Source organism: Oncorhynchus nerka, linkage group LG3 (assembly GCF_034236695.1).
Source record: "Oncorhynchus nerka isolate Pitt River linkage group LG3, Oner_Uvic_2.0, whole genome shotgun sequence".
Lineage (NCBI taxonomy): Eukaryota > Metazoa > Chordata > Actinopteri > Salmoniformes > Salmonidae > Oncorhynchus > Oncorhynchus nerka.
This window is the reverse complement of record NC_088398.1, coordinates 52,961,398-52,975,714: the sequence shown is the minus strand read 5'-3', so window position 1 is coordinate 52,975,714 and position 14,317 is coordinate 52,961,398. Positions and strand designations below refer to the sequence as shown.

The 14,317-nt window shown below is 43.6% G+C and overlaps 1 protein-coding gene across 5 annotated transcripts; it reads right to left on the bottom strand.

Annotated features, from left to right (window-relative positions):
* Window positions 1–2,079: 2,079 nt before the first annotated feature.
* On the bottom strand, window positions 2,080–13,712 carry LOC115110660 (RNA-binding protein 44). 5 transcript variants are annotated; one of them, XM_029636489.2, is made up of 18 exons: window positions 12,873–12,969; window positions 12,353–12,515; window positions 11,039–11,087; window positions 10,650–10,756; window positions 10,354–10,428; window positions 9,758–9,821; window positions 9,501–9,628; window positions 7,889–9,243; window positions 7,739–7,800; window positions 7,419–7,604; window positions 5,556–5,721; window positions 5,431–5,465; window positions 5,092–5,348; window positions 4,736–4,921; window positions 4,497–4,564; window positions 4,190–4,263; window positions 3,735–3,996; window positions 2,080–3,570 (listed from the first exon to the last, which is right to left on the bottom strand). In XM_029636489.2, the coding sequence occupies exons 2-18, from the start codon at window positions 12,510–12,512 to the stop codon at window positions 3,313–3,315; spliced, it is 3,492 nt and encodes a 1,163-aa protein (XP_029492349.2). In that variant the 5' UTR covers window positions 12,513–12,515; window positions 12,873–12,969; the 3' UTR covers window positions 2,080–3,312. The 5 variants fall into 5 exon arrangements, with proteins under 5 accessions (XP_029492349.2, XP_029492366.2, XP_029492376.2 ...); XM_029636506.2 differs by having other exon boundaries at window positions 4,802–4,921; XM_029636516.2 differs by having other exon boundaries at window positions 7,889–9,174; window positions 12,873–12,968.
* Window positions 13,713–14,317: the final 605 nt, after the last annotated feature.

Genomic DNA, 14,317 nt, shown 5'->3' with positions numbered 1-14,317 from the left:
CGGAAGCACGGTGGAAGCCCTCAATGGCACTGCCCATGCTAAAACAGCCTTTTGTCCACTAGAGGCCTCTATCATTTTCTATGGTTAACCCTTTCGTTTGTTAAACACCTCAGATGACTTCAACACGTTGCATTGGCACAGATAACAGACACACATCCATGTTTGCCTGGCAGGGCAACAACAGTCATTATAAATTGGGTTGTTCGAGCCCTGAATGCTGATTGGCTGACAGCCGTGGTATATCAGATTGTATACCATGGGTATGACAAAACATTTGTTTTTACTACATTGGTAACCAGTTTATAATAGCAATAAGGAACCTCAGAGGTTTGTGGTATACGGCCAATATACTACGGCTAAGAGCTGTATCCAGGCACTCAACGATGCATCATACATAATAACAGCCCTTCGCCGTGTGGTTGCCATAGCATAATAGGTCACAATTTAGAGTTTACTTGACTGCCATTTGAAGAGAATTGGCTAATTGCGAATATTCAAAAAGCTTATTGGCCCAGTCTAAAAATGTATTATCCCAGTAAGTATACAGATACTATATTGATGGAAATATGAGCAGAAAGTTAAACAGTATAGTTTCTTCCACAACAACTGTCTATGCTTAGTCAATGTAACCTAATCACCTGTTGAGCACATTCAGAAGTCACGTGTCTCTGTTAAATTATGTTATCACCCGTTAGATACAATGTAGCGTGCGTAGGGTCTAGGTGAACGGAAACACACTGGAGCAACAAACCACCCTTGGCTGTCTCTGCCTGGCTGGTTCCCCTCTCTCCACTGGGATTCTCTGCATCAAACCCTATTACAGGGTCTGAGTCACTGGCTTAGATTTGCTCTTCCATGCCATCCCTAGGAGGGATGCGTCACTTGAGTGGGTTGAGTCACTGACGTGATTTTCCTGTCTGGGTTGGCGTCCCCACTTGGGTTGTGCCGTGAAGGAGATCTTTGTGAGCTATACTCGGCCTTGTCTCAGGATGGTAAGTTGGTGGTTGAAGATATCCCTCTAGTGGTGTGGGGGCTGTGCTTTGGCAAAGTGGGTGGGGTTATATCCTGCCTGTTTGGCCCTGTCCGGGAGTATAGTCAGACGGGGCCAGTGTTTCCCAACCCCTTCTGTCTCAGCCTCCAGTATTTATACTGCAATAGTTTGTGTCGGGGGCTAGGGTCAGTGTTTTTCTGGAGTATTTCTCCTGTCTTATCCGGTGTCCTGGGTGAATTTAAGTATGCTCTCTCTAATTCTTTCTTTCTCAGAGGACCTGAGCCCTAGGACCATGTGCCCTGAAGTCTCCTTGCTGTCCCCAGTCCACCTGGTTGTGCTGCTGCTCCAGTTTCAACTGTTCTTCCAGCGGCTATGAAATCCCCGAACTATTCACCGAATGTGCTAACTGTCCCAGACCTGCTGTTTCAACGCTCTAGAGACAGCAGGAGCGGTAGAGATACTCTGAATGATCGGCTATGAAAAGCCAACTGACATTTACTCCTGAAGTGCTGACCTGTTGCACCCTTTACAACCACTGTGATAATAATTTGACCCTGCTGGTCTTCTATGAACATTTGAACATCTTGGCCATGTTCTGTTATAATCTCCACCCGGCACAGCCAGAAGAGGACTGGCCACCCCTCAGCCTGGTTCCTCTAGGTTTCTTCTTAGGTTCTCGCCTTTCTAGGGAGTTGTTCCTAGCCACCGTGCTTACACCTGCATTGCTTGCGGTTTTGGAGTTTTAGGCTGGGTTTCTGTACAGCACTTTGTGATATCGGCTGATGTAAGAAGGGCTTTATCAATACATTTGATTGATTACTAATGTTCGGGGAGCTCATGTAATCAGCACCGCTTTAACATACGCAGTAATACCCTATGGTTTACACCTCACTGGCCCGGCTCAGTAGATTATTCAGTCTAGTATTCAGCGATCAACAAAACCTGGAAGCTTGCACCATCTGCTGGCCATTAACTGAAATGTGATCATTTGCATGATAAAGAGAGATTTATGCCTATGCATGTTATACAAGCACATCAAGGCCAGCTGGGGCTGAGAGAGAAACTCAATTCACAACCCACACAACATCCCAAACTATAGTCTCTTTTATTAAAGCAACAATATCCAAACTGAAATTATACATCCAACAGCCTAATAAGTACAGTTCCTTCGGAAAATACAGTGGTGGAAGCGTCATGTTATGGGTATGCTTGTAATCGTAAAGGACTGGGGAGTATAAAAAAAACAAAAAACACAACATTATGGCATTAAGCACAAGCAAAATCCTAGAGGAAAACCTGGTTGTCTGCTTTCCACCAGACACTGGGAGATCAATTCACCTTTCAGCAGGACAATAACCTAAAACAAGACCAAATCTACACTGGAATTCCTTACCAAGAAGACAGTGAATGTTCCTGAGTGTCTGAGTTACAGCTTGAAAATCTATGGCAAAATCTGAAAATGGTTGTAACAAAGACCAACAACCAATTCTGAAAATAATAAAAATGGGCAAATGTTACACAATCCAGGTGTGCAAAGCTCTTAGACTTACCCAGAAAGACTCACAGCTGTAATCACTGCCAAAGGTGCTTCTACAAAGTATTGACTCAGGGGTGTGAACATTGATGTAAATGATATGCTTCTGCATTTCATTTTCAATACATATGACAAAAATACAAATCTAAAAACATGCTTACTTTGTCATTATGGGGTATTGTGTGTAGATCTATTTAATCCATTTTGAATTCAGTCTGACAAAATGTGGAATAAGTCAAGGGGTATGAATACTTTCTGAAGGCACTGTAGCTTTGTCAATAACAGTATTCTAATACTGAAAGGGTGGACAAAGGGGAAAATGGTAGAATCTGGAAGAATATGTGAACTACACTTCCAGACATTAAGCAAATTGTCCTGTTGAGAACAAAACAAATGTATTTTTAAACACAACCTACCCTGATATCCAAGAACATTTCAGGTTCTCAGATTTATTTTAACTGAAACAGAACATAAAACATTCTGCAAAACTCCTTTGCAATTCTACCGTGATTTGAATTAACTTAACAATTCAATTGTAATTGAACCATTTGCAAACTAATTTTTAATTTTTTATATTTGCACTTTTCAGGTTCAAAAGTAGATAAAACAATTCACTGAGTATTGTAGCAAAAGAGTAGAGTAATAACATTCCGTATGTGAGGAACAAACAAAACAGTGGATAAGTTGTTTACTACATTCAAGTAAATCAAAAGCCTGGCTTTGGGCAAACCTGTAACCTGGGTTTCAACAAAGGCAATTATCAACAATAGAATAGAAAGTGGAGTCCTTATCGTGTCAGCAGGTCAGAGGTCATGTTTACAATGGTCTTGAGAGGCAGGCCACTGAGGAACCCCTGGTGTTTGGCCCTCAGGTCCAGCAGGGCATCTACAATCCTTTGCCTCCCTGCCTCTGGGTGGCGCAATGACAAATGGGCCATCAGTGTATCGAAGCTACCCATGGTGGCGTAGTGCTGGGGCACACAGGTCCCCGACGCCGTGGGGGAGTCACACACGGTGGTCCTCTTCTGGAGGCTGAGCTGCAGGGGCTGTAGAGAGAGAGACAGACGAGAACAAGAGACCAAAGACATGAGAAGCAATCATTATTGACCAATAATTCAGGGAGCAATCCACACATTGCAACAGGTTGAAAACAAATAAAATTCCCATTTACAATCCCTGACTACAAAACAAAAACTGTAGAGAACCTAACCATCAGTGGGGTGGTGATATGGGTGTTTCTCCTCTTGGAGTCTTGGGGGCATGGAGTGTCTCCAGAGGGCCCTGCCTTGGTGCTGGCTGAGGGACTATGCTGCTGCTGGGTTTGCCGCCCCTGACCCTGGCTCTGGTTACCAGTGTGGCTTGGGCTGCAGATGTGCGCCACATGCACTGTCTGTCCATGCATACTGCACCCGTCCATCTCACTCACTGCACTGTCAGCCATCTTTGGACCACTCACAGTCACTATAGCAACTCTGCATGGAACAGAAAGAGAAGGTGTTAACATTGACATGTACTCCATTGCTTCATGTGAGGGGACAATATCTTTATACAAAAGTATGTTGATGTTATTATATTGAAATCTTGATGTAACAGTTAAGTTGCCTTGGAACACTTATACATTCCTTAACGTAGTTTCATTCTACAGGGTCACTGGTTTTATTTTACCGGAGGTTGTTGCTGAAGGTGGAAATGCTCACTTCAGAAGCCTGATACTTCTCAAACCAGAGCATAACTTCTCTCTATGAAGACAGACAGGAGACTTATTAGGGTCTGTTGGCCCCTGGTGGCCAAATCACTCCAACTTTCCCATTTTTATCCGAGATTCCTCAATCTCCTTGCTTCCTTTCAAACAGCATTGGAGAAGAAGGTCCAAGGGAAGGGACCTTGGAACTTCTCCAAAACGTTTGACGCAACGGATGCAAGGAATTGAAGATTGATTGAGTTAGAGACATTGTCACATGCTAAGGCTTACCTCCGTTACATCACTGGGAAGGTCTGTGACGCACAGGAAGGAGCTCTGATCCTTCTCCCCAACGACTCCTAAATATGAATTAATGTTTATGAACACTGCCTATGAACTTGTTAGGTGTGGGTTATGAATGTGTTATGAAATCCTTATGTACCTGTAGGTAGTGTTACCGAAATATCAAATTCAGCAAGATTCAGTCAAATTATGTACAACGCACATTGAAACATTTGAAACTCAAATACCCGTGAACGAAAAATCTTTAGGGGTATGTCTGTCATGCGGCTTTTCCCCCTCAACCCTATTCTTGCCATTTCCTTCCTCCACCAGGACCTCAGCCAGACCTCCTTCCTTCAGCTCTACACCATCAGGCTCAAGGTCCTCCTCTGCATCGAACCACGCCTCGCTGGAGTTGTGGTCTTTGGTTCCACCTGTTGAGTGCGAGAGTTCTGAAATCCAGGTGGATCGGAACCAGCTTTGCGAACACTATGGAACACTGTAGTGCAACTGTATGTTTATAAATTCAATGCGCCAATGTGTTTGTATCGATCCCTCCCTATTCAAATAAACTATTGATGAATGAATAAACAGGTCTCATTACCTGGCCTGGGCCTCCGGTTGACCACAGGCTGCTGGGGGAGGTGGATGACCGCTTTCACAGATCTGCAGTCCTCAGCCTTTGGGTTACCAACGGGCACTTCTGCCTTGATCCTACCAACCATCCCATCATCCTGTCCAAGGACTGATAAAACAGACTGGGACAGACTGGGTCTGTTTAACTCTCCATCACCACCTGCACTGGCGTCGTCGACACGGGCATCCTCTACCTGCAACTGCTGGGAGATCCTACCTGAGGCACTGGAGGATAGAAAATATCTTAAAAACAGCCAACTTCATTCATTCATTTACTCACTCATTATTCAATTAGTCAAATACATACTCAGACAGAGCATTTCCCAAAGACTCGTCAATTATCTGAAAAGGGGAAAAACAACCATGAGATCCACACTGCATAGTACAAACACAATGTACTGAGGGGAAGGAAGGGCACCAGAGGGAATTTACATGTTGGGGGACATAGCTGGTCCCTGAGGTGATCCTCTGGGAGTCGACAGACAGGGGCCTGAGCTGGTCCAGGGGTATACCTGACAGGACCCGTCTCCTCATCTCTCTGTAGTCTACCTCCAGGAGCTGCAGCACTGTCACCAGGCTCTCAGGAGGGCCCTCAGTCCTACAGGGGGATGGGGATATAAACTCAGCAAAAAATAAATAAACATCCTCCCACTGTCAACTGTGTTAATTTTCAGCAAACTTAACATGGGTAAATATTTGTATGAACATATGATTCAATAACTGAGACAAACTGAACAACATCCACAGACATGTGACTAACAAATGGAATAATGTGTCCCTGAACAAAGGGGGGTCAAAATGAAAAGTAAGTCTGTATCTGGTGTGGCCACCAGCTGCATTAAGTACTGCAATGAATCTCCTCATGGACTGCACCAGATTTGCCAGATCTTGCTGTGAGATGTTACCCCACTCTTCCACCAAGGCACCTGCAAGTTCCTGGACATTTCTGGAGCGAATGGCCCTAGCCCTCACCCTCCGATCCAACAGGTCCCAGACATGCTCAATGGGATTGAGATCCGGGCTCCTCGCTGGCCATGGTAGAACACTGACATTCCTGTCTTGCAGGAAATCACGCACAGAACGAGTAGCATGGCTGGTGGCATTGTCATGCTGGTGGGTCATGTCAGGATGAGCCTGCAGGAAGGGAACCACGAGGGAGGAAGTCTTCCCTGTAACGCACAGCGTTGAGATTGCCTGCAATGACAAGCTCAGTCCGATGATGCTGTGACACACCGCCCCAGAACATGACGGACCCTCCACCTCCAAATCGATCCCGCTCCAGAGTACAGGCCTTGATGTAACGCCCATTCCTTCGATGATAAACGTGAATTCGACCATCACCCCTAGTGAGACAAAACAGCGACTTTTTGCCAGTCCCGTCTGGTCCAGCGACAGTGGGTTTGTGCCCATAGGCGACGTTGTTGCCGATGATGTCTGGTGAGGACCTGCCTTAAAACATGCCTACAAGCCCTCAGTCCAGCCTCTCTCAGACTATTGCGGACGGTCTGATTGCCCTGGCCACATCTGCAGTCCTCATGCCTCCTTGCAGCATGCCTAAGGCACGTTCACGCAGATGAGCAGGGACCCTGGGCATAATAATTTGTGTTTTTCCCAGAGTTAGTAGAAAGACCTCTTTAGTGTCCTCAGTTTTCAGAACTGTGACCTTAATTGCTTAGCGTCTGTAAGCTGTTAGTGTCTTAACGACCGTTCCACAGGTGCATATTCATTGTTTATGGTTCATTGAACAAGCATCGGAAACAGTGTTCAAACCCTTTACAATGAAGATCTGTGAAGTAATTTGTATTTTTACAAATTATCTTTGAAAGACAGGGTCCTGAAAAAGGGATGTTTCTTTTTTTGCCGGTTTACATACTGGAATGATAACATTGGAATAATATAGCGTTGGTTTCCTGGACTAAAAACAAAATGTTCAATTAAGAGGATTTTTAGAGCTGCCATAACAGGGAAGGTGTATGCAACAGCTACATGACCATTATAGTGCCTAACTGAATGATCAGCAGGAGAGATGTACGATCAGATAGAAATAACGCTAACAGCTACATGACCATTATAGTGCCTAACTGAATGATCAGCAGGAGAGATGTACGATCAGATAGAAATAACGCTAACAGATATATGGCCAATGATCTTTTGAACTCATTGAATAAATCAATGAGCTTAATCGTGATGTGCCCTGCTGTCTCCTGTCCCTTACCCTGGACATAAATTATGTACGACAGTTCTGCACAACTTTGTAAGGTGCCAAGCTGTCATATCTCCTGTCCTGTCCCTTACCCCTGGACCAGACGGTCTCCCTCAGGTGAGGTGTAGTAGCGTCTCCAGCAATGCCGTTGGCACATCGCATACTGCAGGGCCAGCAGGTTCAGCTCTGCCCGCGTGGCACGCTGGCCACAGTCACATTCCCCACGGTCCGCGTTGTCGCAGCCTCTTCCATCTCTCACACTCACACCGCCTGTAGAGCTGATACAGGCAGCAACAGACATAGCCATGATCAGCACCTCAGCAGATAGAATAGAACCATGGATATTTTCCACGATCTCTAAAAAAAAAAAAATTGGAAATGGAGGTATAACATAATGACGTGCCTAAAATACCTTGCCATTTGCTCTTTCAGCTCTTTCAGTTCCTCTTGAGAAAATTTCAGCTTGATGAATTCCTTAGACATTTAGATATTGAAGAAATGTATTTCAGTAAAAAGGAAATCTGAATGATTACAAACATTACAGGAGGAGCATTAACTGTACCTCAGTCAGATACTCCAGGTCTGCCATGTGGACTTCAGTGATGACAGACTTGTCAGTTGTAGCTGTGCCCTGAGTTTGTGTGTTCTGGTTGCAGCCTGTTAGACTGTGGTCAATACCAACCAACACATGTTTAGCGACGGCAGGCCAAGTATTTGTTGAATGGTCGGCTGTGCTTAGCCTGGCTTCTGTGACCCGTGAAGGCGAGAGATCAAAAGTCTGGTTCAGATTGACTAGCGAGAACGCAGACATACCGTTCTCATGCTGTGTGGTGGTCACGACGTCCGCCGATGCCCCACCAGGGCTTATTGACAAGAAGGACTCCTCATAGATGGACAACTCCTCTTTCTTCAGGGTTTGGGGTGCACTGAGACTCTCTCTAGACCAACCAGACTGGTCCATCTTGGTTTGGCCTTGAGGGGGTGTCACGTTTAAGTCAGGTGTCCCCTCATTACTTGCTTTATACATGAGAATACTCCCATCCTCTTTCATGAGGCTCCGGTAGTCGACACCGTTATTCTCTATCTCGCATCTTGAGGCCTCTTCCTCATTTGCTAGGTTGCCGGGGCAGTTGTCGTAAGTCCAATCACAGTACTCGCTGCGGTCTCCAGCGCAGGAAGACACCATACTGCCTTCAGGTGGCTCCACCTCCACTGCGCCGCTAGGCTGCTCAGTGCTCCTCATGGTGGCCATGAGTGATAGTGAGTCGTCGCGGTCCGGCTCCACTAACTGGCTGGTGTTGATGCTGGTGTCGTTCCACTCTGTGCGGTCCATCCTAGTGCTGTTGAAGCTGTAGTACTCTGGAGGAGTCTCCCGGTCCAACATGGGGAAGTCTGCCATGTGGTCATGCATGGACATGGATTTGGCCATCGATTCACCCTCCTGGCTTTTGATGGCAGACTGGCTCAGGGTTTTTCCTCTCTGGCTTTGTATCTCCAGCTCCATATCCAGAGAGAAGCTAGTCTGGGCAGACGGATCCTTATATACCGCCACACTACTGCAGTTGTTGCCATCCTGCCACCGCCCTTCCTCCCACAGCTGAGAGAGCAGCTCGACCTTGGAGAAGTGCACCTCCTGTTGGCCTGGAGAATCCTCTGTGGCTCCAATATGGCTGCCACTGGTATCACCACAGGCTGACTGGAAGCTATCCTGAAGGTTGACCAGACATCCCACTGTTGTGGATGGGAAGGTAGTAGTAGTAAAGGACTGAGGCTGACATCCCCTGAACTGTTGCACTGCTCCTGCTTCCGCCTGGTGGTGGGCTTGGACTGACTGGACTCCTCCGTGCCCTGAACAGTTGAACAGATTAAGCTCCTCCTTCACATTGTTGGGAAGAAGACCTAACTCTTTCTCCTCTTCTATGAGGAAGACAACAACATGGTTGTATCAAAATAAAGAAACAGAGCTAAAGGAAAACAACTTATGCTGTGGTGGTGAAATCAATGTAACTTTGTGGGATTCATAAAGTACTATTACTTAACTGCTAGTGTGGAATGAGAGACATTTAATATTACCCATTGACTGTGCACTAGTATACAACTGACTATGAATGGGCATGTTCCTTCCAAGATAGCAAATATTACAGTCTGTTTTGAATTATGATTTTAAACCACACCTGAATGGCATGCCGGGATCTCCTTATGGATAGGTGTGCTACAGCGTCGGCATATTTTAGCTCCTGAAGAACAACTGGTTCCACAGTTGGGACACTGAATCACACCATAGAATGTGGGCCTTCTGGATCTGAGAACAGCCGAAACCATGCTAAATTTAGGACAATTGTTATTTTTCCTCTAGTCAACTACTGGTTGTAGAATCACACCTGGTGACCAACAAATGTAGTTATCTGAATTGACAGGAGAGAACACATACTTGTTTAGGTTTGACGACATCGTCTGCGTAACAGCAGGAGGTTTCCAGCAACCTCTCACCTGTTCTGTACACAAAATAAACATTTTAACATGATCAAATATAAAGTGTTATAAAAGTATAATACAACTATTAATTGAGTAAAATATACAGAGTAAAGACAGTTTACAGGTATATGTAATTCTGATATATAGGCTATTCTTTCTCTGAGACAGTGTTGTACCTGTTTCACAAGGCCCCCTGCAAGGTTTAAGGGGCCATTGTTCTCAGAACAATGTATTGTAATTCTACATATTTTGCCATGGGACAAAAATAAACAGTTGCCGTTTTAAAGCACATTTCCTGCAACTCTACACATTTAGCCATGGGGCAGAGCAAAAATGTACATTTTTATAACTAATCTCATGATATTCTACACATCGTCATGAGGCTGAAAGAAAGGTTTGCTGTTTTAAAAGCTAATTTCCTGTTAATCTACACATTTTGACATGGTTTATGATGTGTTCATATGCTATGAGCACTGGTACGCCAGTGCTCAAGGATAATTCAACCAGGGTTACAACAGAAAACAGTTAAAGTCGAGCAGAGCCATAACTCACGTTTCACATAAACCAGTTGTCTGGCTACGTTCAGAGCCGGATGCCTCTGCAGAAACCGATGGAGTCCTCCTTCCTCTGTGGAACAGAAAGTTGAAAGGGAAAGAATGAATCCGTGGCTCAGTTTTCACTGAGACTACAGAAAGTAGGCTGTCAATAGGATTAATATTTTACAGGCAATTGGTGGCCCTGGATAGGGATTCTATACAACTGTTTCGTAATTTGACGGCAAAACTATAAGGACACTATTGTTTTTTTTGGTTTGTCTATTATATAACCTTCCCTGGTCACTACTGTACCTTGTATGAGCTTCCTATCCTCCACAGGCAGCGATAAGTACCAACCCAGCAGCTTGGGGTCTGTCAGCTCCAGGAAATGGGTGACTTTCACCAGGTCAAACACAGACCTGTAACATGCAGAGTTAGACCTAGGTTGCTTCCCGATACGCCAAACCTCTCCCAAAGTATGCACTTGCATACTCCTATTCTTGAATTTAAAAGCATTGGATTGGTGTAAGTGTTGGCTGGACAGAATTTCCACCATTATTGAGACCACGACAGGGAGTGTGTGCAAGTGCACACTTCAGCAGAAGGGTTGAGAAATGGGATGCACAATAGATTATTTCTTGTTCACGATTCTCACATTACAGCATAAAGAATGTGCTGGGACTAATAGACATGGTCTATACCTGTTGAGAAGGAATTTCCTGCAGTCCTCTATCGACAAAGACGGAGGGTCTGTATTGAGGTAAAGGCACATTATTAATGCATGTCTTTTCCCAAGGCAATGAAGGAGAACATAAATGGTTTGGACATATGTTGTAATGAATTTGTAAAGCTCAAGTTAAAAAGTGAAAGTGCATTCCATTGGTTATGAGTTGCAAGAAGAAGCATCCCTCTTGTGCTTAACTTTAAAATAATTTAACATTTTTCTCCCCAATTTCATGATATCCATTTGGTAGTTACGATCTTGTCTCATTGCTGCTACTACCCAATGGGCTCGGGAGAGGCGAAGGTCGAAACATGACCGGACAAGCCGAGCTGCTTTAAAAAAAAACACTGCTCGCTTAACCCATAAGCCAGCCTCACCAATGTGTCGAAGGAAACATCTTTCGACTGACTACCGAAGTCAGCTTGCACGCGCCCAGCCCGCCACAAAGAGTCGCTAGAGTGTGATAAGCCAAGGAAAGTCTCCGGGCAAACCCTCCCCTAACCCCGACGGTGCTGAGCCAAATGTGCGCTCTAACTAGCCAGTATACACTTCCTCAAAATAGTCAACTAATCTAAGATGACTCAAGAAATCTAAGTCGCGCAATTTTACATCTAACTAAGATGTTTGATGCAGTATTTCTCAATGAAAACATTTGCATGAAAACAAGTCTCTCGTTGAATGACAAAGACTTTGAAGAATATCTACCTACTGTTGACCAACCACCAACTCATTTTCATGCAAATTTTTCCATTGAAAATACTGCATCAAACATCTTAGTTGTAAAATTGTAAAAGTCCCAAACAAACAAAAACATAAAATAATAATATATGCACAATCCCTTTCGGACTGTTCTGGCTGGGAAGCATGGAACAGACACCTTTAGACCGCTGCACCACTAGGAGGATGGGGTTTAAACAGTGGTTTTAAAGCTTGCAATTTGCCATTTTTTGGTGACCTGACCAAATGCACATAGAAATGCAAGTTATAAATCTGTCATTCTCATTGGAAGAAAGTCTACATGAGAGATCTGTTTTAAGTGCTCCATTTCTGTACTTTAATTTTTGCATATTTTACTTTTGGTTTTGTACACCAATTTCAAACAGCTGAAAATACAATATTTTTGGTTTATATATATATATATATATCACAGCGGTTTAGTATTGTACAATGATTATCCAATACTTGTTTTTTCACAAACGAAGTTAGGCGTACTATTAGAATTTTTGCAACCAGAAAATGGCGGCGCGATTTCTGCATACTGCATCTTTAAAAGCACTTCCCTCTGACTTACCAGCCAACCCGTTCATTGCATTTTGAAAGAAACGTTGGTCACAAGGTACCATATGCATCCGAATCATCCCTGATGCATAGGGCGTTTGAGAAATATCTGATGGACGCTGTGGCTCCGGCGACAGAGACAACGGCATGAGCATTGGGAAGGGATACCACATGTTCTGAAAAACATACAACCAACTATCAGATGGAGCTGATGCACTTTGACGAAGGCCATAAATGAATAGATGCGGTTTGAATTTATGTGGACATGACTAGTCATTTAGCTATTAATAACTATCATTTAACTGAGTAATTTAGATTTATTTGAATATGAACCAATTAAACTAGATATGGAAGCCGATTTATAACATTCCCATGACATTACTATATATAGCCTAACGCAGGTAAACTTTTTTTTACAGGTGTTTGCAATACATTAAAAGCAGCGACATTATAGCTCTAACTAACATCACTGGAACGAAGAATATCAAGTAGTTTGTCGATAAATATTGACAAATTATGTTGTGTCAATTTACCTTGGTCGAAGTGGGATTATGTTGTGAAGCGATTATTTAAAACATTACACGTGCACGCCATCTGTCGATTGATTTTTGACAGCCAATCAGGTTCTTCGACACCGAAACGTAATTAGAGGCTCAGGCATTTAATCTGGTTTGCTACTGTTGTTGTACTTTGTTGTTCAACAAAAAGTGAGGTGTGCTATGAATCAGAGACAGAAGAGGAAGCAAGACACCTCACCACCTGGGTCTGGTCTACTTAGTCAATGTATTAAGTAAACCAGACCCAGCTGCTATTACATTGGTGTCTATGGGAGACGCACTCAGTTAAGGAGACCGTAACTGACCATGGTAAACGGCCTGTGTGAACTATCTTCATTTATCCACCATCTTTGCTATGATTTTTTTGCTATGAATTTCATGAGCAAAAACATGTATGGAAATTGTAAGAACTGGAAAACGGAAATACCTTCACTTTTTAAAGTGGCTAGCTAGCTGGCGGATTTCTTTGACAGACATATTCATTCCTTTTTACCACGATTTTTATGATCCTAGCTAATAGCTAGTTAATCAAATGCAGCTAGATGGCTGGTTTATGTTTGTCCTTATGGTTAAAATAATGAACTGGTAAACATTTAGCTAGCTAACGTTAGCTAACACTGTTGTTACTCACATGGTGATGGTGATGATTTTAGCACTGAGATCTGCACAATGAAACATCCACATTTCCAATTATAATCCTGAGTATTAATTGTATAATACAGTTTTGAATTACCTAATAGATCATCATCAATCACGATTTTCTTATTTTTCAACGAGCACGTGTTGCTGCCCACAGTCCTCTTTGTAGATGTAGTAACATCGCTTTTCCACTGGAGGGCTGTATGGTTCAATGAAGCGGTAGTACAATACATTCTCCGTCTCAAGGTGTGCGTGTGTGTCCACTAGGTGAAGTCTGTTGTGTAATGCAGAGGATCAAGGGAAGTGTGACAGCTCTGAGAGAGATCAGGATTGGGTCTAATCAGGGGTGAACGTGAGGATAGACACCTTTTGCTTTTCCCCCTATATCTGTTCCTGTATCCTACTCACTGGTATTTTAATTGACCTTAATAGGCCACATTTCATCATTAGTTGTATTTCATGAAATAATCATCTGTAGAAAACCCAAATGCTTTTAAGAAATGTATTTTAATATCAAAAAGAGAAATAGCCTGTTAGTGTTACATTATATTCATAACATTGTCTAAATGTTCCTATCAAACATTCCTCTTCTTCACAAACCAGGAACCACTGTGAGTTAGGGTGTCTCCTACCGCTTGTACTGCATGAAAGCAACAAACTACAGTGAGTCCTGGCCCTGTGGTGCTGGACTAAAACCTCTGTATGCATTAGTTGTCTGTCTGCCACATCTTGTTTCTTGGAGAGGGGATCAATAAGTCATTTTTGATGCAGTAATTAGCTGT